Source organism: Xylocopa sonorina, chromosome 13, assembly GCF_050948175.1.
Source record: "Xylocopa sonorina isolate GNS202 chromosome 13, iyXylSono1_principal, whole genome shotgun sequence".
In the NCBI taxonomy this organism is placed as follows: domain Eukaryota; kingdom Metazoa; phylum Arthropoda; class Insecta; order Hymenoptera; family Apidae; genus Xylocopa; species Xylocopa sonorina.
In genome coordinates, this window is record NC_135205.1 from 4,073,333 (window position 1) to 4,097,414 (window position 24,082).

Sequence of the window (24,082 nt, forward strand, 5' to 3'; positions counted from 1 at the left end):
TGAACATACATTTATGAACATTTTCGTAGCCTTTGAGGTGTAGTATCAGCATTTTTAGGGGAATTGTTATATTTTTTATGTAAATATACCTTAGATTATTTAATTGCATCGTTAGAAAGAACAAATATTTTATTATAACTACTCGTATTATATAAAATTTAAGTTTTATTGTAAATTATTGTACATTTTACTAGTTTTATTGCAATTTCTTGTATACTGCAGTACTTTTGTCGTAATTTATTTAATACTTCCCGGTTTAGAACAAAGAGAAAGAAAGATATATAAGAAAGCTATAAGAAGGAGTGAGACAGATAATATCGACCCTTCTCTCGAACCCCTGACTCCATCCCTGTGAAAAGTGTTCAAACTGATCGCTCAGCAATATCGACAGCGGCGTAAACTACTGAAGCACTAGCACCATCTCTTTAAAAAACGCTGAAACTAGTCGAGCATTAGTTTCATTACTTTCTGCAGAGATGGCGCCAGTAGTTCTTGAGTAGTTCACTTCGCTGTCGATAATGCTGAGCGACCAGTTTGAGCACCTTTTACAGAGATGGAGTCAGGGGTCTAGAATGGGGTAGGTAACATCTTTCTCACTCTTTCTTATAGCTTTCTTATATATCTTTCTCTCTTACCTCTAAAGCGGGAAATATAAAAAAAATTGCAATGAAACTAGTGAAATATGCAAGAAATTACAATAAAACTACTCTGGAGAGACTGGTTTCTCGAAAACGGTATCATGCTAAGCACTATTTGCATCAATTTAAGCGATTTGTATGATTATACTGTAATTAATTAACCGATAGTATAAGTTAAGTTAAGTTTAGGTTCCTGCCGCTGGATCGCCGAAGAACGCGGTCTCTTTAATTTTAAATACTTGTATAAGTAATATGTAACCTGTAACTAATACGTTTGTAAGACTATATACGCACATAATATGTGAAACTATTCACCCAATGAATTTTTTTATCATCCTTCCTACATAAGAATCTAAAGGAACTCTTTGCATTTATAACACTTTCAACACAGTGGAAAATCCTTCTGTGTTACATATATTATTAAAACCTATGGCAGCCATTTGCTTCAATTATTTGCGACATAATTTTTAATTGCATCATATCGTCGTATGATGCAATTAAAAATTATATATCAAACAATAATGCCCGGGTCTCACCACGTGGAGGTTGCTGCGAATGGAGACCCACCCTAGCCGCGTCCCATCCACCCTCCTTTTAAGCAAATTTTCATTTAACAAAATCTTCTTTCAACGTACATTTGCAACACGATCGCTATGCAAATGTACGGTCAAAGGAGTTTTCTTACAATATTCGCGAATCTAATGCGAAGTTGGAAATATAAATTTATGTAGGAAGAAGACAAATTTGGATCAAGAAAGAAATTATCTGGCCAGAAGCCTAAGCAACCCACCTACGCGACATATTATATTATAACCAGAAGTAATGGTTGCAAACTTTCACATGCACATGCGTTGTACTACAGATACATGCAACTATAACCATGCAGAATGCAGTAACACACAAAATAACCATTTCCAGAACATTACGAAGAAATAGCAGAAAGATGTAATGTACAATGTAACATGAACGTATTGGTAAGTAAAATTTAAATATATGTATTACACATATTATCCCAACGTCTGCAGCACCTGAAACAGAAATGTACAACATACGAAAAAATAATAGATGGTGAGGAGTTCGCCAAGATCCTCAGAGTTCGCCAAGAGTACCTGCGAAAATAGAAACACACACAAGCACGCACAAACAAAATATAAATTACAATATAGAAATACATATATGTATACATAGAAAATTAAAAATTTATATCACTTAAATATAATTTCGTAATATACCTCTTTTTATACCTTTTTATGTTCTTTCATTTACCCTTTCATTTGTGTTGCATTTCCATCTAGGTAGCTCCTGATATAGTCCCTTTTGTTATAATAAATAGTATGGCTTCCAAGCCATTGAACCTTTGAACCTTTTTCTAAAATCTTAAATCTGTAACAAACTTGTTCAATGGATTAGTAACAGTACACACATATATGTATGTAGATATACAAGATATACAGGAATAAACATAAGTATGTTACAGCAACTGGACACAGAAACATTATTTTATCAAATAATACATTTGATATATATATATATATATATATATATATATATATATATATATATATATATTCTTACATGTATTTTGATTAATACGTAAATAAAAATTTGAATTTACTTTTATTTCTATCTCATCTTTTATTGTTCTTAAACAAATTCATTAAATCTTCACCAGTTTTGGAAGTTAATACATACTTATGCACAAAACACATATAGAATGTTTAAAGATCAGTCATGAATTAATATTAAATGAACAAATTACTTATTTATTAAGTAATAAAATTGACCAAGCATATTCTAATGAACAATGCCTATTTATTGAACAAATGAATGTGTAATATTTTCTGACAAACACTCGATTTGTAATCAAACGAAAATACAAGAAATAATTCAATAGAAATTCATCCAACATAGAAAAAATTCATTATTATTCAGTATATTTATTATTAAACATGAAATAATCATCATATATTTAAAGATTATATGTCAAGAGACAAAGTGAGCAAAATTATTCGCGACAATAGCCACATTGTGGCTCTCTTCATCATTCGCAACGCTAATTTACTAAATAACGAATAAAGAAAATCTGAAATTTAATCGCGAGGTGTGTCATGAAAAAGCAATTCGCGAGCAGCCACCTCAGGGCGCTTTTCTTAATTCGATACGCTAATTTATACACCCATAATTTAAGTACGCAACGCTAGTAAGAGAGATTTTTAAACAATGATCTGCATAAGTGCAATGTCACCACGGTGCAATGTAGCCCTTGTGGCTACTGTGGTGACTCTATATGCCAGATCATCACTTCCACAACGCAAGTGGAAGATTTTATAGATGCGACATCGCACTCTGGTGCGATGTAGATCCTTTGGATGACGTTTCCACAGAATCAGTGGAATATTTAGGCAACTCATTAATCGCAACATTATCGTAAAAAACGCGTAATTCATTATCGCAACACTAAATGGAATCAGGAACTTCACAATTGAAAACTATTATTTCTACAAGAAACAAGATGCAATTACACGCGATACCCGTAAATCGCAACACTATAAAACTAATTAAAAATTATTACTACATATCAAAATAGCAAATACAATTTAACATTATTCGCGAAACAAATATTAGCAAATAATAATTATACATTTAGCAAACAATCGCGATCTCATGGTTCGCAACACTAAAAGAGCAACGCGATTATCATTTCTACGCAACTCTAACTCAAAGCCCGATATATTAATTAATACGCAACTCTAATAGAACTCCCGATCTGGATTAGGACGTAACTCTAATACAAATCGCGATCTGGATAAATACGCAACTCTAATAAAAATCGCGATCTGGAGTTAAACGCAACTCTAATGAAACCGCGATTTAGATTTATTCGCAACTCTAACAGGAACCGTAATTAATTATACGCAACACTACAATTGAAATCGCGATTAGCCCAGCATATGATGAGCCAGCACTCTGCTGGCTAAACTATACTACTACTACACAAATATGAGCACAGTGACAAAGTAGTAACAAAGAATGACTTTGCATTCAGAGAATTACTTCCAAATGCATAGTCATTAGTAGTTGCCCTCTTCTCCGGGCCTCTTCGGCATATAGCCTCTTCTTTCTTCGAGCTTGAAGCCCAGTAACAAAAAGTCCTGAAACTTATATCTAAGCTCGAGATTTCCTGAGCGCAAACCAAAGAATAACATATAAAGGTGAAATAAAAATATAAATCGCGAGAACTTGGAGTGCACGAAGACAAGCAACGATTGCAAAGAATCGTTGTTCGTACAAACGTGCCAAACCTCGAGCAGAAAACACGTTCGTTTCGACCAAATCGCGACCACGACCGCGGGTCGATTCGAAAAATCGATCGAGTGAAGCCAGTGGCGAACGACAACCCCCGTTCGCGCCAGCTATACCGTCGATCTTTCAAATCTAATTCCCTGAAACAGGTTGAACCACGCGAGAAACGCGCCTGCCCGATCGGAGACTGTGGTCAACCTGCCCGGCCCTACCTACTTATTTTTAACAGACAAACATACCAGAAGTAAACTACCTACCTACCTAGCGCTATATTTAAAATGGCAAAAGATTCACACCAACACATTCATTCAGCCCCCGGAAATTTCTCACTCAAACACTCGGGCGCAAAAATCCTACACTAGAGAGAACGTCCCGGGACGCCTCCGACACCCGAGCTTGGCATACAACTTTCACACTCTAAGGGTACGTACCACTGCTGTAATCGACTGACAAGACTAGCGAACATTGCGTACAACGCCAGTAAAGCGTTTTTATCTACATTTGTATGTTTGATGTGAACTTTGAAACATTGGAAAAATCTGTATTTTTCATCGAACACAGAAGTTATATTAGCGACGAGAATTTTATTGAAATTGGTACTATTATAGTGATCAAGAATAAATTTGGTACCACTTATAAGTAATAGTAAATTGTTTCTATGGAAACGACGCACTTCCACGGCCTAACCACACACACACACACACAATGTGGAAGATACGTCGTGCACGATACACTAGCTCGTCAGCCGCGAAAAAAACATTTCATTAGTTACAACCATCGTGCCCATCGCCTTTTCCTCACCCAAGTAGCACCTGGGCACGTGAGTGCGGTCCAGGCAATGAACACGGAAAGGGTTAAACCTAAAAATCCTGATCTAATTATAATGGTTAACACCTCGTTGAAAGTTATTCATTGATAGTTATTATGCTGCACAGAGTTTGAACAATGACACGCTGGATTTTTTTACAGTACCTTCAAACGTAATCCCTGGGCATGATCTTAAAAATGATCAAGTCAAATATACGCGATAATGCCGCTATAGCCACCAGCGTCGTTGACGCATTTTCGCGTCCGCGAAAATGGTTAACGTGACCAGAATGTCATCGAATAACATTCCAGACACGGCCTCCCATGAGGCAGGAATTGAGATACGCTCAATTAGCGCGCCGCGAACCCCTAAGCGAGATTCGAAGCTACCAATACCCTTGGTGGGGGTGGCGGGCTCCCCCGTCTGCCCTTCAGAATAGCTGAGGGCCTTACGGACGGGGCAGGGCGCCATACTGGGACGCTATAGCGACAGTTAACAAACTAACCGGACACGAAGCTAGAAATGCTCTATGCAGTGGAGTAACTAACTACCAATTATTAAATAGTGATCGAGAAATGAGAAAGAAGCTTGACAATTCATTGTAACATTATAATGTTTAGAATAGAATTAAAATACGCGGCGCGACGCGAACAAAGTGAAAGATTCTGCACCCTCAAAAATGATCGACACCCTTTGGGATGTATCCCTTCCTTCGAAGCGCACCCACCCCCCCATGAGATCTTAAAAAGGAGCAAAGCAAACCCATAAGAGGTTACTACTACAGCCACCAGTACCATTTGACGTATTTTCACGTCCGCGAAATGTTTAACGTGACCAGGTGCCTACGGTGACACCCAGGCACGACCTCTCCTTGAGGCAGGGATTGGGATACGCCCAATCAGCCGGCAGTGAACCCAGTGCAGTAATCTTAGTACGCAGTCCACCACTACCGATGCCCTCGGTGGGGGTGACGGACTACCCCGTCTGCCTTTTGGAATAACCAAGGGCCTTACGCAACGGGATAGAGGCCAATACTGGGACGCTATAGTGGTAACACTTCGCTACTCGACGATGAACGCAAAGTTCATTTATTGACTAGCAAGAATAATTAAATTTAAATTCAAAATTATATTTCGTTTTCAAGTTAAACTTCAAATTAAAAGTAAATTTAAAGTTGAAGATAAACTTTAAATTACAATTAAATTTAAGATCAAAGTTGAATTCGAAATTAAAATTAAATTTAAAATTAATTACTTTATATTCCGTACATTACAATGGTAGAAGGAATTGGAAAGTGTCTCTCTCATTGTCTCGAACAATATTCAATTTAACTATAGAATCGAATCTAATTTTATAAGATATGTACTATTTTCGAGCGATCTCGTCATCAAAGCAATCATTCTAAAATATGAAAATAATATTCAAGTTCAATGCTTTGACTTCAAGATCTACTCGATGCAAAATGCCTTCTTGCACATGTGTATGAACATAGTTTCGGAAATCAGACTTTAATTACATGAAAGCTACACTATATATTTATAATCTATTCCATATATATGATAGTCACCATATATATGATTTATTTTATGCATTCAATTTGCAATAAATACAAACTCGATAGTTTCTCTCACATTAAATCAACATTAAAATAAATATTACATGTCTTTGTATCAATAATGATGCACTTTGTCAACATTATTGGACACTAATTATAATTATTACAGATACGAAGTCGGAGGGTATCCGACTTCACAACTATGTACTGCTATGACAAAGCAGTTTTCATATATATTACTTATTTATCCACAAAATATATTATTACTACATATACATAGATATATATAATTATTCATAAGAATATTGCACCTTTATATATATTCATATCTAATATAACTATTGTAATATTCATACTTATTTAGTTAATACTTATATATTCATACTTATTTATTTGTTTAATAATTATCAAATATTACTACTTATTATCACATTTAAAACCGCGAAGTGCAAGAAGACCTAGCCTAATCTAATAAATAACACACATAAAATAAATGTTACTACTCATGGATGTATCCATTGTATATCCATGGTCACTGTGCTCATCAGATAAATTCTACGTAATTACAACCAGTCACTCGTGCCGATTTGGATCTTTCGTCCTACGACATGATTGAGTGACCAGAGGAACTTAAACGCATGCGACTCACAGAACGATGAGTAGAGCAGCTCAGCCAGAAGTCATCTGAGATGTTGCTGGCACGTGGGAGAAGTCATCAAAGACGTTACCAATGCCTAGGGGATGTCATCAGGGATGCTGAAGCCTCGGTGAAGTCATCGGAGATGCTGAAGCCTCGATGCAGAAGTGGCAGCTGAATCCGTAGTATAAGTAGCTGAAAAAACTTAAATAGAAACCACATTATTATAATTTGGCCTTTAAAAGTCCTTCTTGGAATGTTTTATATTAATTTTCTTGATTGTAATTAATTTTGTAACTGATTACAATAAATCAATCGAAATTATGTTAATTTTGCAACGAAAAAGATTAAAAGTTTAACGAATTTAGAATTGTAAGTAAAGTACGAAAGATACTTACATTTTTGGCTTTTGAAGCACAGCGAAGTCCTTTGGGAAGGCAGCAAATATTTAAAAAAAAAAAAATAGGAACAAAAAAAAGAAAATAAAAGACTACAAAGCTATTGCCATTTATACGAATCAAACACTGACTCTACTTTTTCGCGTATGATTATTAAAAAAAAAATGTGAATGAAATTAGAGCAGCTGTGCTCTAAGTAATATTAAAACTATATCGGAACAAGCACTGATTCTACCGACCGCATTGCGCGCGGTCACCAAAATTTTCTGAAAGAAAGACATTGTACATGGGGAAACAAGGGTAAGAATAAAACAACACATTATACTTTTATATTATTTTTCGTCTTCTCCTAATCGAGCGTCTATCAAAGAAAATATTACTTTCTTTCTAAATTATTCAGCTATGTAAAAATATATATATGTGTGTATATAAAATATTATGCATAAATAAAATAGATTGTAAAATTTGAATATATTGTAAAATATATTCAAATGTTATAAACTATTTATGAACACATAAAAATATAACATGACTGATCTATAAAAATTCTACTGTGATTATTTGTTATACACTATCAATTATTTATCAAATATATCAATTATGTATCAGTATACAGTATGAATTATATATCAAATGTTAACAAATAATCAATAAAAATGTTAACAAATAATGTTAACAAACAATCAATAAAAAAAGATATATAAATTTATACCATACGTTCCTCTTGTCACCTCTTTTAGATATCACTGCAATATTACTCGCCATATCCATTGTTTGTAAGATGCAACTCATTAAAAACCTGTAACAGAAGAAAACAAAACAATTCGAATAAATCTACAAAAGTACAATTAGTTACGACGAGATTTTATAATAATTAAGGCTATAAGTCATTGAATAAACAAAATTAATAATATAGTAAATACGTTAATAGAATCACATTGAAAATACTACGCATTCGATAAACGTGTAAACGTACCTCGAAAATAGAAGCGTGTCTCGACACGTATTATCAACAGCAGAGGTCATCCAACTAGAGGTACGTCTCCTTACGCGTCCTTTTGACACGTATGTAAACTCCATCAAAGACATCATTGGTCGTTATTGAATAATGATTACGATGTTAATTACTCGTTATATCCATTTTTTGAAAGATATAACTGCTTAAGGATCTGCAACAAAAGGAAATAAAACAATTTGAATTAGTGTACGATAGTAAAACTCAAAGATATATCGATAGCTACAATTACAATGTTTAATAAGTAGTTAATTAAGTGTGTAATGTTTAAACAATATTAATAATAGAACGAAAGTGTTAATAGTATCACAATTAAGAATATTACGCAATTAATAAGCGTCAAACGTACCTCGAAAAAAGGAGCGCGGCTCGACACATCTTATCGATAGAAGATGTCGACACGAACTAATTGGCGGAAAACTTCACGTGCGACACGAACGCGACCGAACGTAATCCCCCACTCCGCTACCATATCGTATTCGGTTTCTTTGCTATTTCGTTCATTTGCAAACGTACTTAATTAATTATATTACGTATAGAACACGTATAATAATAATCATTTAATATTTCCATAATTTTTGCCATTGAAAACGAGATATTACGTATTATACACGTAACAAATTATAAATTCGCGTGGTTTTCAAACTTTTGTTTCTTTTTTTAACATTTGTAACATATAAAATATAATTTAACAGTACGTATAAAAGATTAATACTTACTGGTTAACAAGAGATGCACTCACGATAAAAGCACAAGAAAAAAAAGGAAGCGAACCGAATTCTTTCCGCTCAAAGTAAATAGGCGATCGTGATTGGTAGAATTCAAATATAACATATTTGAGGGAAAGTGGTACCAACTTGGAAATGATACAGATGGAGTTGGTTTTTATGGATACGAAACGTGGGTTTTTTGATTAGAAAAATGTTAACACAACTTTTCATTAGTTCATTCTATACGCATACATTACTGATCCATGGATCTTTCTTGCGACTTACCAACCTAATAGCTGAATTGAATATCATTTTTGAACACTTTTCTCTCAAAATTGTAGAGGGCAAAACCTTTGATTTTTGCACAATCGGTATTTCAGAGCACGCAGGTAACACGTAAAGACTTTTAGAAAAATACGCACATTATATACATAAAACACGTTCCAAGAAAAATATGTATTATATTAAATTTGCATATTTTTTTACAAGATTTCTGTAAAAATCAAATACACATTGACTAGCTTGTTTCGATTTATCCATAGTTTCTAAAAATTCTGTTTCTGTAAATTGACCAGCAGTATGACAGCATATAACATCTTTTTTGATGCTGTCAAATGCATAGGTGAATTCTGCTCTTGCATTCTAAAATAAACGAACAAATAATTAAATTTTATTTTATACTTAAAAAGATATGTATACACTCCTTCATCTACATACTTGTAACTGAATATTATCAGGATCCATTATAATTTTTCCTGTATCTTCTTCAATCATGCAGTTAATTGCTGCAATAGTAAATTTCATTGGAATACCAGCATTAATAAGAGCCAAACAAGCTGCATTAATTGTACATGCTAATATCTGTAAAATTAATTTATAGTTATTACTTTGTAGAATAAGAAACTTTACAATTGAAAAGTATAGAAAATAAGTCGTACACTGCCAGAATCTTCTACTTCTTGTATATTAATGCATATCGCTGTAGCTGGATGAAAAGTAACAATTATTGCAGCCTCGCAAGTCTCTTTTATGTACATTTCTGTCATTCTATCATCCACCTCTTAAAAAATTAATCAAATGATTATACATATAATGTTACATTATCGAACAATATAACTGCTTGCAAAGTATATTAAAAATACAATTATACTTACTGCCGGGTCCTTTTACAGGAATGTATGACACTTCAACCGATGCTTTATCATAAATCATTTTTTGTGGTTTAGCTTCTATGGGTCCATAGATTCCAGCAATTACTGCCGTCTCACCTATATTATAATTATATGTTTATTTACAAATAATAACAGTGATAGTAAAATCTAAACTACCTTGCATTAACATCGCCGATCCGTCAGGCATAGAAAGTTGATTTAATTCACAATTTATTGGTCGCAGTATACACTCGTTCTCCGTTGCCTCTTCAGACATATTTTCTTCGTGAAATTTATAACTTAAATTCTTGAACTATATTTGGCGGGATACGATTTCTTTAGAGGTTATGAGATTAAAAACAATGAAGCACGTGTAGCGTGGACGTAAATGTTTGGAAACAAAAATTCCCTAGGAACTAGCTACCACCTGCTTTATCGACAGCGAGATAATAACAAGCCTGTTGTCCGAAAAGAAAAACAGAGTAGAGCTCTGTACAAAAAAAACCACAACTAATCTCAAAATCATGTGTTAAAGATTATTTGTTAAATTTAAGTCATTTGCAATTCAATTCTTAAACGTTCCAAGTCCTGAATGAAGGATTTGGAACGTTTATGTTAAATTACAGATGACGTAATACATTATTACATGGCAGAAAAGAAGAAAATGCGGGAACACGCAATATTTAACTGTGTCATTTATTAAAAAACTGTTGACGATAAAAAATATACCCACTCCCATGCCGTCGCTACAATACGACGAGCATCTACGAACTAACAAGTGTTATAAGGTACATGTATGCAAACGGGTGCTTACTCTGTTCATACACATACATATACATATACGTATGTATGTTTGCGATTATATTTCGATGACGATTCGTGATTTTGCTGCGATTTCTATTAAATGAACATGACTGCTTTTGTGCGTGTATCGATCGCTCGAATCGACTCTCATATAATTGACGAAAATAGAAGATCACGTCTTTGGAAGAAAACGAAGCCTCTACATATAAGTATACGTACTCTAGTGACTGTAAGTTCGAATTAGGAAGAACAAAGATAAAATATGATCAGCTTAACCCTCCAATCAATTTGATCGATGAATTTAATGCACTTTGTAGTTTTTGAGCATTGGCCTTGAAAAACACTCGCTTATATATCGAAGTGTTTGAAAGTGCTTCGACTTAAACATTTTAAATATTTGTCTAAAACCTCTGGTCCTATTTAACATCTGTTAGACATCTAGACTGCAGACGAATACTTGAAATACTGAAATATTCGAACATCTTAATTTTTTCTAATCATTAGTTGGTGGAAATGTTTAGAAATCAGTATCTAAAATATCTAACTAACAATAAGTTCTCCCTAAAATATCGATACCTTTATGATTCTAATGTTTCGTAATATCTTAAACATCGAAAGTATCTAGGAACCACTTTGCAATTACTTCAAGTATTCACAATGTATTACAGCTTAAACCTCCGCTGATTCAAGTTCATATTTAAACGTATAAACGTTAACACGTTTGATCAAATAGCATTCTATCGTATTATTTTCAATAGATGACAAAACAAGATACATAAATGTCGATAACGTACGAATTGGCTAGAAATTTCAACCTATTGGAGGGTTAAGAAAGGCGTCTAGAAAAATCTTTGTCCATTAAAAAAATAATAGCTAGCCCAGTTAAATGTAATCTCAACTATCAGTCTTCCCGGATATTCCTGTTTGTTTTGTCGTTTAGTATATCCTCTAGTCGCTTAAAAAAATACAACGCACAGGTGCGTTCCTTTCGTGGTTTGCGTCATGAGTACAATAAAATTAGTATCGTTCGAGTTGCGATCGTAGGAGGATCAACGTGGCTCACGATCGAATCGAATCAACAATGTGTACGTGTATACGTGTACACGTAAATCGCCTCGAATAATCTACGATCTTGATTTCTCTTAGCTACAAAATCTCCCTAAACTCTAAGATCGATTTCCGATAAATCTCGCCGATCGACGAGTTACACAAGTTTATCGTAGCCGTACGATGACTTTCACGTTTCCTCTCTCATTTTTTATATCTACTGGTACAAACATTGAGTCGTATATATTTAACAATCACGCTACCGAGGCCAGGGTATTGTTCTGTTCGTGATTTATATGTATGCTTATATGTATACGTACAAATACTCGAGATCGTTCGAACCTCGAAAGAATCAAGGCGACGATCTTCGTTTCTCTGACTATTACCAAATAAAATTACTTTGTCTCTGATAAAAATCACTTTGGCATCGCTACACTCCGAATGTCGATGAAGAAACGCAGAATCTGGAAATTTTTCACCTTCCAGTTTTCAAGTTTCTTGGAAAACAATCTGAAAAATTAGAGAACTGTTGTTTGGAGTAACGGATGTCTGTTAAGAGATCCTCGTATTGCTCCTCTTCTTTTTATTCAAAGAATTACGGAATTTTTGTTAGCTGCGACTAAACATTTACCAATCGTCTTCCCTTCGCAAATAAAATTTTGGCAAAATGATAATCACCCAAAGATGGCATCTTTATAAAGACAAAGTAATCCTCTTGGCAATCGATTTTAGCTTCTAATATCGATACAATTTTCAGAACTCGACTACCCTATGGTTCTCGTAGCTCCTAAAGTTGTCCAATACACAGCAGCGTCTAGAACTCGTTCAAAATTCACCTCAGAACAGTATACACGTGGAACGATATGAAATGTACGAAATCGTTACAAAATCGTCTATAAACGTCCTCGCAATTTCTCCTCTTCTACCTCTAATTGTAATATTACAATATCAGCCGATTAATTCGTGCTTGATTCCTAAAATCAGCTCTCCGTAACAACTTCTGCAGTTTCGTTCAAAATACGGTTTCAAAAATTGATGAACATGCGTGAACGCGTCCTGGAACGCTTCAAGGTAGATCCTAAGAACACATTTTCTTCAACATCAGTCCAACGAATCATCGTGCATACGGAATCCTCACAGAATTCCGTCGGAGTTTACTCCATCTTCATCTTTCAAACTCGGTGCTAGGTAAGGTGTCTTTTTTTTCTCGTTTTCTTCGTCTTCTTTTCATTTTCGAGTCGATTCTTTACACGTCGATACCGAGCAGCTCTCTGCTGTCCGCTCTGGATAATCGACGACGTAAACTGCGACGACGGAACTCCTTCCATCAGACGGATGCACGTTTCACGCGGAGACTGGCAGAAGTCGAAGGAGGCCTGTACCCTTGGTACCCTTGGTCGAGAAGCTCAGAATTCGCTGGTCCTAGACACGTGCACGAGCACACGCTCACGCAGTCCTCGGTGTCGTGAATGATAGGCACATGGCCGGCCAATACTTTACCGTTGACAGCGACCACCTCGCCGTCTAAAGTCAGGACCTGGTGGGAAGCTGGCTGAAGCTCGTTATCATCCCTACGAGCTTCGCCAGTGTTCCTGTTCGATCAGTAATATCAATTGCTAGTTACGCGAACATTATGCGTAAAAATGGGTGTACAGTTTTTTTCATGTAGATGTTTTCTGTGTCCAACTTAAGAGTGAAATAAAAATATCGAGAACGAGATCATTTTTCCACTTAAACGATGAGAATATTCTGACGGATACGGAACCTTTTATAGGTGTAATACCCAAAGGTGCTACGTGACCTGGATTTACACAGGCAGGGGTTTTAAAAGACAGCGATGGTAAGTAAAAAGAAATGTACGACATGTGAGTATATATGTGCATACATAGGTATACGTGTACGGGGACAAGGATTAAAGAAACGCGTACTTACATCGTCATAAACCGGAGTACGAGTAAATTTATGCTAGCAGCGACGACGGCGAGGCCGAATAGGATGAAGACTAAGCTTAAGGCCACGTATCCAGGTTTATTGGAAAGCGCATGATCGTTCTGTAATATTTCCATCGGAAACGATGGAGTTAATAAATTATTACACTTTATCTTTAACCGTACGATTTCGATTTCAGACATACTAAGTTCATCGGGGGAACTGATGGAATTTTAAACTAGAATTTCGATAGAATTCTAAAGTAGGTAGAATTAAACAAGATCTCGAGAATACTAAGATTATCGATACATATCTACCTGTAGAGCGACGTAATCACCAAAACCGATGGTAGTTAACGTCACGAAACAATAATAGAAGCTGTCGAAATAGCTCCATCCCTCGTAACGCGAGAACACAGCTGCCCCAGTCGTGATGATTATACTCGAGAGCAAACCTGTCGCTAGCATCAGGTTCATCTCTGTTGCATCTGTTTTCTGATACCTTAAATAGGTTTTCGCCCGCTTGATCACTACAGAGGCGAACTTGTTCAAGCGTTCACCGATGCTCTGGAACATTACCAGTCCCAGAGGAATGCCCACCATGGCGTACGCCATACAGAACGCTTTGCCCCCTATCGTCACTGGGGTCGAGTGTCCATACCCTCGAAATTGAAAGTTAATTAAGTGAGCAATTAAATTATCATCCTCGTTGACGGGATTTAATTATTATGCAGAAGGCTACTAGGTTGACTTATCGAGAATGGCCAATATTGATTCGCATAGCCAATGAAAATGTTATTCGCATTTAATTTTTAAAATAAAGTAACCTATTTGGCTACGTAAATACCAGCACGTTGAAAAGTCCAAGGTTGAGACTCGATATTGATCACCTACGATATATTTAATTCCCGCTCCACGCGAATTAGCAACCGCGACGCATATAGCAGGCATCCTGAGAGGTATTTCTTACCTATCATAGCGAGCACAAGTGTCGCGAAGTAAAAGGCGCCCGCGAATTTCCACTGCGGACCGGCTTTGTGCGGTTTGTTCTCTATTATTACTATCTCCAGCATCTTGTAATCTTCCTGCGTGATGTTGTACTTCTTTATCATGTTCCGACGAACCTCTAAAACCATCAATACAAATAAACATAATGCAATTTAATGAGATGCTTCTCTGTACAAACTCAACCGTAAAACTTTCCTTTTTATCTACATTTTTAGCCTTCGTTATTAGTTTCGATAGGCACTCGCTCGTTTTCGTATCAATCGTACATTCACATGTGAGGAAAACAAACCCACCCCCTGACACATACATAATACCATATGTCCATGTTTGTAATCCACTGTTCCACTACTAATTTATATTACCAGAACTCAAGCTAGGCGATATCTACCTTTTTACCAATAATTTATTGTTTACATTTAACCAGTCGCTTTTTGACAATCGTATCGTAAAATGTTCGCGTATGAGAACAAAATTTACAAATACCTTGGATCGTTCGTACCTTCGACGCATCCCATTCTTCTCTATTTACAATTCTACCCTAAAATTTTCGTCGCCTCGGAAACGTATCGTATTATCTATCAACGAGAGGCTGAAATACCGACACGTGAAAGCTCACCCGAGAGAAACTCCCAGCGTTTCCTCTCCGTGTTCGACTCCAACGCGTCGAACACCGCCGCGCCAATCAGCAGATACGTGAACGTGCACACTACCAGCGACAGGGTCCTGACATTCTGCCTCTTCATCTTCGCGAATGCTGCGAACCGCGGTGGTGACTGATCGTGTCGTCTCGTAGAAGCCGCGTCGCCCGGCGCACCTCGCAACGATCCGTCACGTTTATTCTGCGCGCTGCACGCCCGCACGAACACGCGCCGCGCTCCTTTTCATGCCACTCGCCAGACCAGGCGAACAGCCGGCAACATTTCCCTCTTTCCTGGCCCGTTTCTCAATCACGCGACGCTATCGATGCCACGGCGACATGTCACGAGGGAACGGCCGTGAGAAACGTCGAGACGCGTGCAGGAAAGCCAGGCACCCAACGCGACACCCAACTCGCTCGACGACGACGCTCACCTCGGCGACACACGGCCATGACGAAGTATTGATCAGAGCCGCGTGCGTGCTGGAATAAGCTCCATGGAGACGTGGCTGGTTCGTTTCTGATATCGCGAGACTGGCTATCGGTAACGACGATGTTTCAGTAGTACAGGTTGACTGAAAGTCGGACCAAGCATTCGAGAGGAGACTGATAAAGGAAAATTAATGCTGTTGGCTTTTTGTTCAACAAATGATAATGCAGATGGAAGTAGTAGTTGAGAATATAGTGTTTTAAGGTGATAGTGACAGAGGAAAATTGATATCGTTACTGACAAGTAGTAATAATGTAGGGCGAAAGCTCGTAGAATAAGGGATACATTGTCTTTCAGTAGTTCGAATAAACCATTTGCGAAACAAGTATTTCTTGGTAGTATTATTCATTTGGAGGTATTGAAAGGTATGATAACTTTATGATACGAGGTACCTTTGAGTGATATTATAAAGGTAACATTTGCGTTTATTGATTGAATGATCGGTAAGAGCGGTTGCAGTAGTACAAGTCAGTCTGATATCAGCCGGCATGCTTGGAAAGGCACTGATAAGGAGGAACTGATATCGTTGATAGCTATGTATGATAATGTAGATAGAAATGTCGTAGAGTGGTAAATACTTGAAGGAAATGTAATTTTTTGAAATTGTAACATCATTAATGGTAATTGTAATTTTACAGTAAATGATTTGTGAAAGCAATATTTTTATAAAAGTGTAATTGTACAAATAGATAAGCAAATTGTATGAAAATGTGAGTAATATTTATTGATTAGAAGATGAAAACGATAAAGTCGGTCTTTCAGTAGTACGAGTCGATCACAAAGCGGACAATAAACGAAATATAGAGTAAGCCCGTCGTTCAGAGTATTTGCGTGAACTAAATTCGTGACAATTTAAATCTCCATCGTTATTTTCATGTTACACCCTTCTTCTTACAAGAGATATATCATGGAACTATAAATAACATAAATAACGACTATTTTAATTAAAAGAACTAGTTTTTTATTCATTTCAATTGAGTACAACTGAAAACAGAACTTCGTATAAAGATTAATAACACGAATAAAAATTATTATACAGAAAATGATGATCTGTCGATAGAAATAAAATTTTGCAGTAATTTGAGTCGGTTATTAATCAGACACAGTATTCAACAAGTCCAAAACGGATGTAACCAAGTAAAAATGGACGCTTCCAGGCCTCATAGATAATTCAAAGGACTCCTTATCGACCGAAAGGGTTGACGAAGATACTCTTTACCTGTTCAAATAACCGGTATCGTTTAAAAGGAACTTGCTACCTCGATGCGCAGTTTCGGTTTAACTTTCCGAACTGACTCGCGTCTAATCGAGTTGCTGGCGGTGCGGTGCTCCAGTTTTACGGCCAAGTTAGGCTTCGTCGTTGCTTATGCAATTATTTGCCGTTCACAGGTCGCTATCGCTTACTTCAAACCTCGTTTAATTTATATTTGATGCTAATGCGTCCTGGTGCGACCAGGAAATTCCTCTCCCGGCATTCGCCTCGTTTACCAAAACTTCTACCAGACGAGATGGAATTCCAGGGATTGTGGATATTTTCGAAATTAAAATCCAACGTGCGTTATGCGTCGTTTCTTCCAATTGTACTCCCCTGCAAAGTATTCGAGGAATTATCCCTTTAGTGGAACGTTAAATAGAATGTCGCGTCTTGTTTGAAGCCGTAAAGAAATTCCCTTGGAGCAGCTCGGGCGAGATAAGTGCGCAGGAGCGGAGAAAAAAAAGGTGTACAAGGCAAGAACGTAGCTGCTGCGGATCTAGGTTAAAGGCGAACGACCTTCGCGAGCCTTCAACCGGAAACCGTAAAATAAATTGCATTCAAACAAGAATTCACCGTGCGCGCGTCAATCGTAAAAAACGTTCGAAAAATGTTCTCGCGCTTAGAATGTAAAAATACCTGGGTCCGTGCTTATGCGAAACTAATATTGGATCGGACTTATCGCCGGTCTCGAGGGTGTTCCTCAAGGGCGTTCACGGTTGCTGGACACATGGCGCTACGATTTCACGTTCGCAGTTTCATTGCGGTTACACGTCTTAAAAAGAGACGTTTACGAGCAAGAGTTACGGCCTCCGACTGGCGAAAACAGAAGGTCCGACCTCGTGATAACTAGCCATACGTATAGCCTCGCGCATAGAAATCCATATTGTCGGAAAACAAAAAGGATCAGCGTCACGTAGCCACGAGCCAAGTGGAGTCTGCAAATGCTATTCCAGACGTGTCGCTATCGGATATTTCGGAAATTTACGCTTTTCTCCTCTCCGCTGGAAAACTCAAGCTGTCGGATATTTTTGGAACGATAAAGAACAGAGAATTTGTTTGCGCCAATGGAACCCTATAAGAAATGAAACAAGACCGTCGCGTCTGCTGGCGATTTTCGCAAATCCCTCGTGAAACACTAGCGCCATTGCTTTAAAATAAAAATTCGATGACTAATTGTTTTTGAATATCTCCATCTCGTTCAGAGATTCTATAAGTTGATTTAGAAGCTATTTCGAAAGCAAGCAATCAAACACCAAGCCGAAAGGACGAGATGCACGTATTAAATGGTTCATAAAATTCGGTTCGCACTTCTGAAACGCGTTTAACATACAAACGTTGGTATAAACGTTTACCCCAGCTAAACTTTACGTTCATCTACCACAGCTGGAGTCCCGATAAATCGCTAGCAACGTATATATCGTAAAAAATAGTTCCCTAAATAGTTTCGCGAATCACTTTTGATCGTTTCAATGAAACCTTTGAGCATTTTTTACATATTAATATCTCTTCTTCCGGCTACCATCTCTAGCTGAAGATTCTGCTTCGATATTCCAATAAAATCTAGTATGAAACATTGTGGAAGTTGAAGGAATTCCAATTTCTACCCACACGAAATAATAACAGTTTTTCTCATCGATCGAGTACGTTCCTCCCGTGAAATTGTTCGCTCATCTCAGCGGGGAACCCACTGGCTCCAACACTTTCACACCGGACAAAGCTTTGAACCCAACTGTTCGACTATTTGCACGCAGATACCATCGCGGACGAGCGATCCAGTTCGCGCGAGTGCCATAGTTGCACCGCTAATAACAAACGCCCCACGGACTCCCTGCAAGGTGAAGCACCAGGAGAATTACCGTGTGTTTCGTCGACCGTTAAAGGTGTCGCCTTATTTATCGGAGAAATTGCACTCTTCTTCGATCGTGCGTCAGAATTCGCCTTGAACGTGATACGCTCCGAATACGCCATGGAATGGAACATCGAAAGGTTACGCGAGATCCTTGGGCATAGATTATTTATTTTTTTAATTCACTCTTGACCAACCCAACGAAATTAGATTCGTAAATATTAAGGGATCTTTCATTGAGAGTTGCTTTGCATTCGTTCAGATGAAATTTCAGCAACAATAAAGGAGGATTTAGGCATAAAAGATGATATCAGAAAGTGCGGAAAGTAATTAAACTTTAGCATTGACTCGTTTACAGCGACGTCTGACTCCGGTGAAATTGACGTTCGATTGATCAATGACCCTCCGGAAACTTTCGCCAGATTGTATTTTTACCGATGGTACACACAGTCGACGATTACGTTCGTGGATATTTGGTCGTAATGTCGAAACGATTGCAACTATTCGAGCAGGTATTTCGAATCTTGCGGAGATTAATTAAAAACGAAGCAAGTATCGATTGAACGACGAGATTTCATCGCGCCAGATGTTTAATGAATAATTTCCCTCCCATAAATGTTCGATAGCTTGAACGAGATTTATGTCGCGCGAGATATTGAAACGGTTCACGCTGAACGTATTTACGAATGCGCGAGAGATTTAGAAGCACGCGAGACGTAAGGATCGCTCGTGCCATCGAAAATCTGCTAAACAAACAGCGTCCTCTCTTTCAGCTATAAAAAGAGATTCTTCGACGAACGGGGAGGAGGAAAAAGTATCTCAAGGCTCAGGCAGTTACCATTCAACGGGACGTTAAATCAAAAATTTAATAAGGTCTAAAACGGATACTGCAGCTGGTATCGAAGGAAAAGAAACATTCCGCTTTATCGCTGTGAAGAAAGGTAAAAATAAACGAGGGCGAGAAGAAAGCCCTCTGAAAGGCTGGGGGGGAAGACGGAATATCTACTCGAAAGGGAGCTGATGAATGGCCTGTCTTTGGAAACACGCTTGCTTTACCTTTATCATCGCACAAACAGACTGGTGTTATGGAGAAACGGTGGAAACGTGGCGATAAGCCGCGACAATAATTGAAATCTGTTTCGAATATAAGAACGTGACGACTTGGAGAGAGAAGAAAAACACGTAGCTAATACAACGAGTAAAATCGTAACTGGTAATATCATCTGAGACGTCATTCGAGTGAACTCGCTTAACGTTGATGTAACATCGAAATTCAAAACGTGCGTAGTCTAATTAAATTAAATAATGTTTGATTCAAGTATATGAATCTTAGATTTCAAGGGCTAATTATTTGGAAGCTCCAATAGTACGCCATGTCGTAAACTCTGCGTCAGCTGATGCAAAAGAACGAGTTAGCCGTCGCTGTGAGAAAAAATGATGTTTGCCGGCTTTACGCCGGCTTAAAAGGCATCCTTAGAACGTCTTAAATTGCCCGAACACGGAAGTCTCTCCCATCCGCTTCCGTTTTCTCGCTGCCGCGACTACATCAAGGCGTCAATGTCAGGCTTTCATACGGGGCAAAAAGGGCGTGGCTGGTGCCAGTAAATGCACTCTCCGCTCTCCATTTCCCATGTAAAGAAAAACCCCCAGGCATGACAGCGAATTTATCCGTACGATGAGCGATCCGTGTAACTACGTATAACACCGACGTGAAATGTTTTTTGTCGCGGATAGCTTCAGATTTCCACTGATCGTCCGCGAAAAGAACGTCGAACGTCCCTTGGGTTCCTCGAATTAGTCATGTCACTCGACTTCGAGTCGCTCGAAATGATGCAATTTAAAATCACTTTACGTACTCGTATTCGATGGTCTCGTAAATTATCTTCTGCTCGATAGCAAGCTGAGGGTTGCGAATTTGAATATCTCTCGTCTGTGACACGGAACTGGTTCGTTTCTCGATGAATCGCACGAACGAACTTCGGGTATAGGAAGCGAGAAATAAATGACATAAAATTAAAAACTGTAGATACGTGTAATTATCAGGACATGTGACGTTACGATAGACGATGAAATGAATGCACCGAGTTCGGACAGGTTCGAAAAGCGTAAAATTAGAAGCGAAAAGAAATGCCCGTTTGTTATCGAAAATTCGTCGCGTTTCACGCCCCGTAACGTAAACGAGATTTTATGTTCCAACGACTCCTTCTACGCTTGTATGTATAAAACTGTCAAGTTTAAACATCCACCGATACTTCACGCGGTATTAACAAATTATTCCAATAAATCCGATCCCAACGATATTTCCTGCATCAGCTGTACGAGCTCTGAAATACGACCATCCTTGCAGCATCGATCGATCAAATGATTTATCAAAACAAAATATTATTTACCGGAAATCTAGCCAGGAGGATTGAAACGCGGTCGCGGCAGCGTAATTTAGGCGTTGGTTCGCAGGCTGGATTCAATCGTAACAGGACTGGATGCGTCTGCAACCGTTGCGGGCACCCTCCGCGTAATTAAATGAGATACCGTAATTGTGATCGCTGGTCCCCGCGTCGAGCTCTTGTCATTACGCTCACTTTTACGCGCCCTAACAAGCTTTCAGCTCGGGGTTTTATTACAACGCGACCGAGCCCCTTTCTCTGCCTCTTCTTTTGAAGCCTTTTGTTTCATTTGCGACTATTATTTCAGGTCACTACCGCGAGACATTTATTTAATATATATCGTAGTCACTCAAAGGAAATATATTATTCAACGTCCTTCGAAATTTACATTCGATCGTCTGGTCGATGTTTAGTATCAGATTTATCTGCTGGTTCAATTAAAGGAAGCGGAACGCGATGGTAATAAAGCTGCAGAGCATGCGAGGAATCTGGATAGCTGCTTGTGAATTTATCCTCCCTGTTATTCACCCATTCTTTCCGAGATTGCGTAATTGGCAATAATGAATCATTCCCTCGGGATGCCCAGCCATATTCTCCACTTGTGCCTTCCGCTGACCAATAAAACTTGTATCTGTTTCCCTCCCGTACGATCGTTCAAGTAGATTGAAGAGTAATTGAACTTGACTCCCAGTCCATGTATCGTGGCATGTCCTTGAATCTAACGGCAAGTTCGTGCCACGGATCGGCAATAAATCACGGCCGGTTTCTAGGGTGCAGCCTCGTCGTGAATTAACAGCGAGGGCCTCGGTTTCCCCTGCATTTTGCAGCGAACGAGGCATCGCCGCTCGAATACAGAGGCGGGTTCGCCTGGGAATGATATCGTTCGATGAAAATTCGATGTTCATCGTTACTACGATTGCACGTTGTCCGTGGATACGCGAGAAATTCCATGTAAATAGGTTTCAACGTTCGGGGCAGACATTTTTCCGACGATTGCTTGTCCATCCGCTGGTATTTTTACGATCATGAAGTCCAGCTCTTGGTTTCTTCATATAAAAGAGATTAGGAGTACGCTTAATTCATGATCGTCACAGTGAAATCGTAACCATATATTAAATAAATTTTTATTTTAAATCAACAGTTATTTCACAGTATCATTACATTTTTAATAGTTTTTCGAATTAACAGAAATATATAATAACGATTTTTGTAGGTTCCACCGTAAGGGAAAGAAACTGAGTAACGAAGATTCACGTATAACATGAGAACCAAGTAAATGTAACAGAATACTGTAATAACGATTGTATAACGCTCCACCAAGTAAACATATCATCCTATCGATACAACCAGTTCAATACATCTCTTCTACCCCTACAACTTTCCACCTTTTTGACTGGGAACGCAACAAGCCATCCCACACGCTCTGCACGCGAATCTCGAGGGTACTCGTGTCTACCCACATATCTGGTATTAGATGGTACGAAGAATTTTGCAATAAAAATCGCTCTCTCAAACGTCCACGAATTCAATAACGCCGATTCATCAGTCAGACCAGCAAGACCATTGATAATTTTACACCCTGGCACATTTGCTTCGCGAGTAAACCGAGCCAACGTTCGTACCAAACCGTTAACGGCGCGAGGCGTCGGATCGGACAATCGTTCGACGCTTGACCTATTTTTACGAGCTTCCAGACAAGACTAACGTCAGCCTTAAGGGAGAAAAGAAACGCGCGGTTCCCTTTAATGCCCCGGACTCGCGAAGAAGAGGCGCCTCCCAGGAGGATTTCTACGGGCTGCCTTTTCTCTACTCTTCGTTATTCACCTGCAGCACACCACGCCGGTTTATGACGTCCTTGAGGAGGCCACCGAGAAACATTACCACGGGACATTGCTTTCGCGATCACGACGAACTTTCGTCCCCGCGTTGTCCTTCGGAGCGCGTCTCACATTGGGGAATAAGCGGGTTCCTCGAATCGTTCGGCCCCTGGCGACCAACGTATAGGATGTTTCACGTAACTGAGCGAAAATGTATGCTGTCTGCATATAAAAGTACCGTGCGAGGTTTGAAGATATCTACCAACTCATGGGACGTTTCAACTTGGTTGGTAGAATCGGCGTTGAGATGTAAAACTATCAAAAATATATTCCTTAGACGACTTTCGATGCGATAAAATGTTGCCTCGAGGAACAAGTAACTTCAAGTTTCTATTATTTGTCAAAGAGAATCGTCTACTGTTTCCTGGGACTCTAATCGCTCCCTTGACCCTAAGAAACCTTCCATTAATCATTTTCCAGTTGCCTTTGCATCCACTGCACACCATCCTCGGTCCAAACTTTCCCTTTCCGCGCAAAACGAGCACCAGTCACTGCGACAATTTTTTACTCGCCACTTCGAATCCAACAACACCTCGAAGAGACCCTAACGGAAGGACCGTACCGATAGCAGCGTATTTCAGCAGACGAATC

General features: G+C 38.3%; 2 protein-coding genes across 4 annotated transcripts in view; both read right to left on the reverse strand.

Moving 5' to 3' along the window:
- Window positions 1-9,505: 9,505 nt before the first annotated feature.
- On the reverse strand, window positions 9,506-10,608 carry Rrp46 (exosome complex component Rrp46). The gene is made up of 5 exons (XM_076906224.1): window positions 10,393-10,608; window positions 10,219-10,332; window positions 10,003-10,124; window positions 9,782-9,925; window positions 9,506-9,706 (listed from the first exon to the last, which is right to left on the reverse strand). Exons 1-5 carry the CDS (start codon window positions 10,490-10,492, stop codon window positions 9,524-9,526), a joined length of 663 nt encoding a protein of 220 aa, XP_076762339.1. The 5' UTR covers window positions 10,493-10,608; the 3' UTR covers window positions 9,506-9,523.
- Window positions 10,609-13,297: 2,689 nt separating this feature from the next.
- Task7 (TWIK-related acid-sensitive K[+] channel 7) overlaps window positions 13,298-24,082 on the reverse strand; it is an 86,181-nt gene continuing 75,396 nt past the window's right edge. Inside the window, exons 1-5 of one of the 3 annotated variants that reach the window (XM_076906386.1) lie at window positions 15,619-16,059; window positions 14,965-15,120; window positions 14,313-14,656; window positions 13,999-14,117; window positions 13,298-13,658 (exon numbers count right to left, since the gene is read on the reverse strand). In XM_076906386.1, the coding sequence (XP_076762501.1) occupies window positions 13,394-13,658; window positions 13,999-14,117; window positions 14,313-14,656; window positions 14,965-15,120; window positions 15,619-15,745 (1,011 nt within the window). In that variant the 5' untranslated portion in view covers window positions 15,746-16,059 and the 3' untranslated portion in view covers window positions 13,298-13,393. Of the gene's footprint in view, window positions 13,659-13,998; window positions 14,118-14,312; window positions 14,657-14,964; window positions 15,121-15,485; window positions 15,550-15,618; window positions 16,060-24,082 lie in introns of those variants that run through there. The other 2 variants (XM_076906388.1, XM_076906387.1) reach the window with 2 other exon arrangements.

Excerpts from the sequence above, each read along its gene's own strand:
- Rrp46 (XM_076906224.1), bottom strand. The coding sequence starts at position 10,492 with ATGTCTGAAGAGGCAACGGAGAACGAGTGTATACTGCGACCAATAAAT. Across the intron at positions 10,125-10,218 it reads TCCTGTAAAAGGACCCGGCA|AGGTGGATGATAGAATGACA; the intron begins GTAAGTATAATT and ends TAATTTTTTAAG. Across the intron at positions 9,926-10,002 it reads AAGTAGAAGATTCTGGCAGT|ATATTAGCATGTACAATTAA; the intron begins GTACGACTTATT and ends TTAATTTTACAG.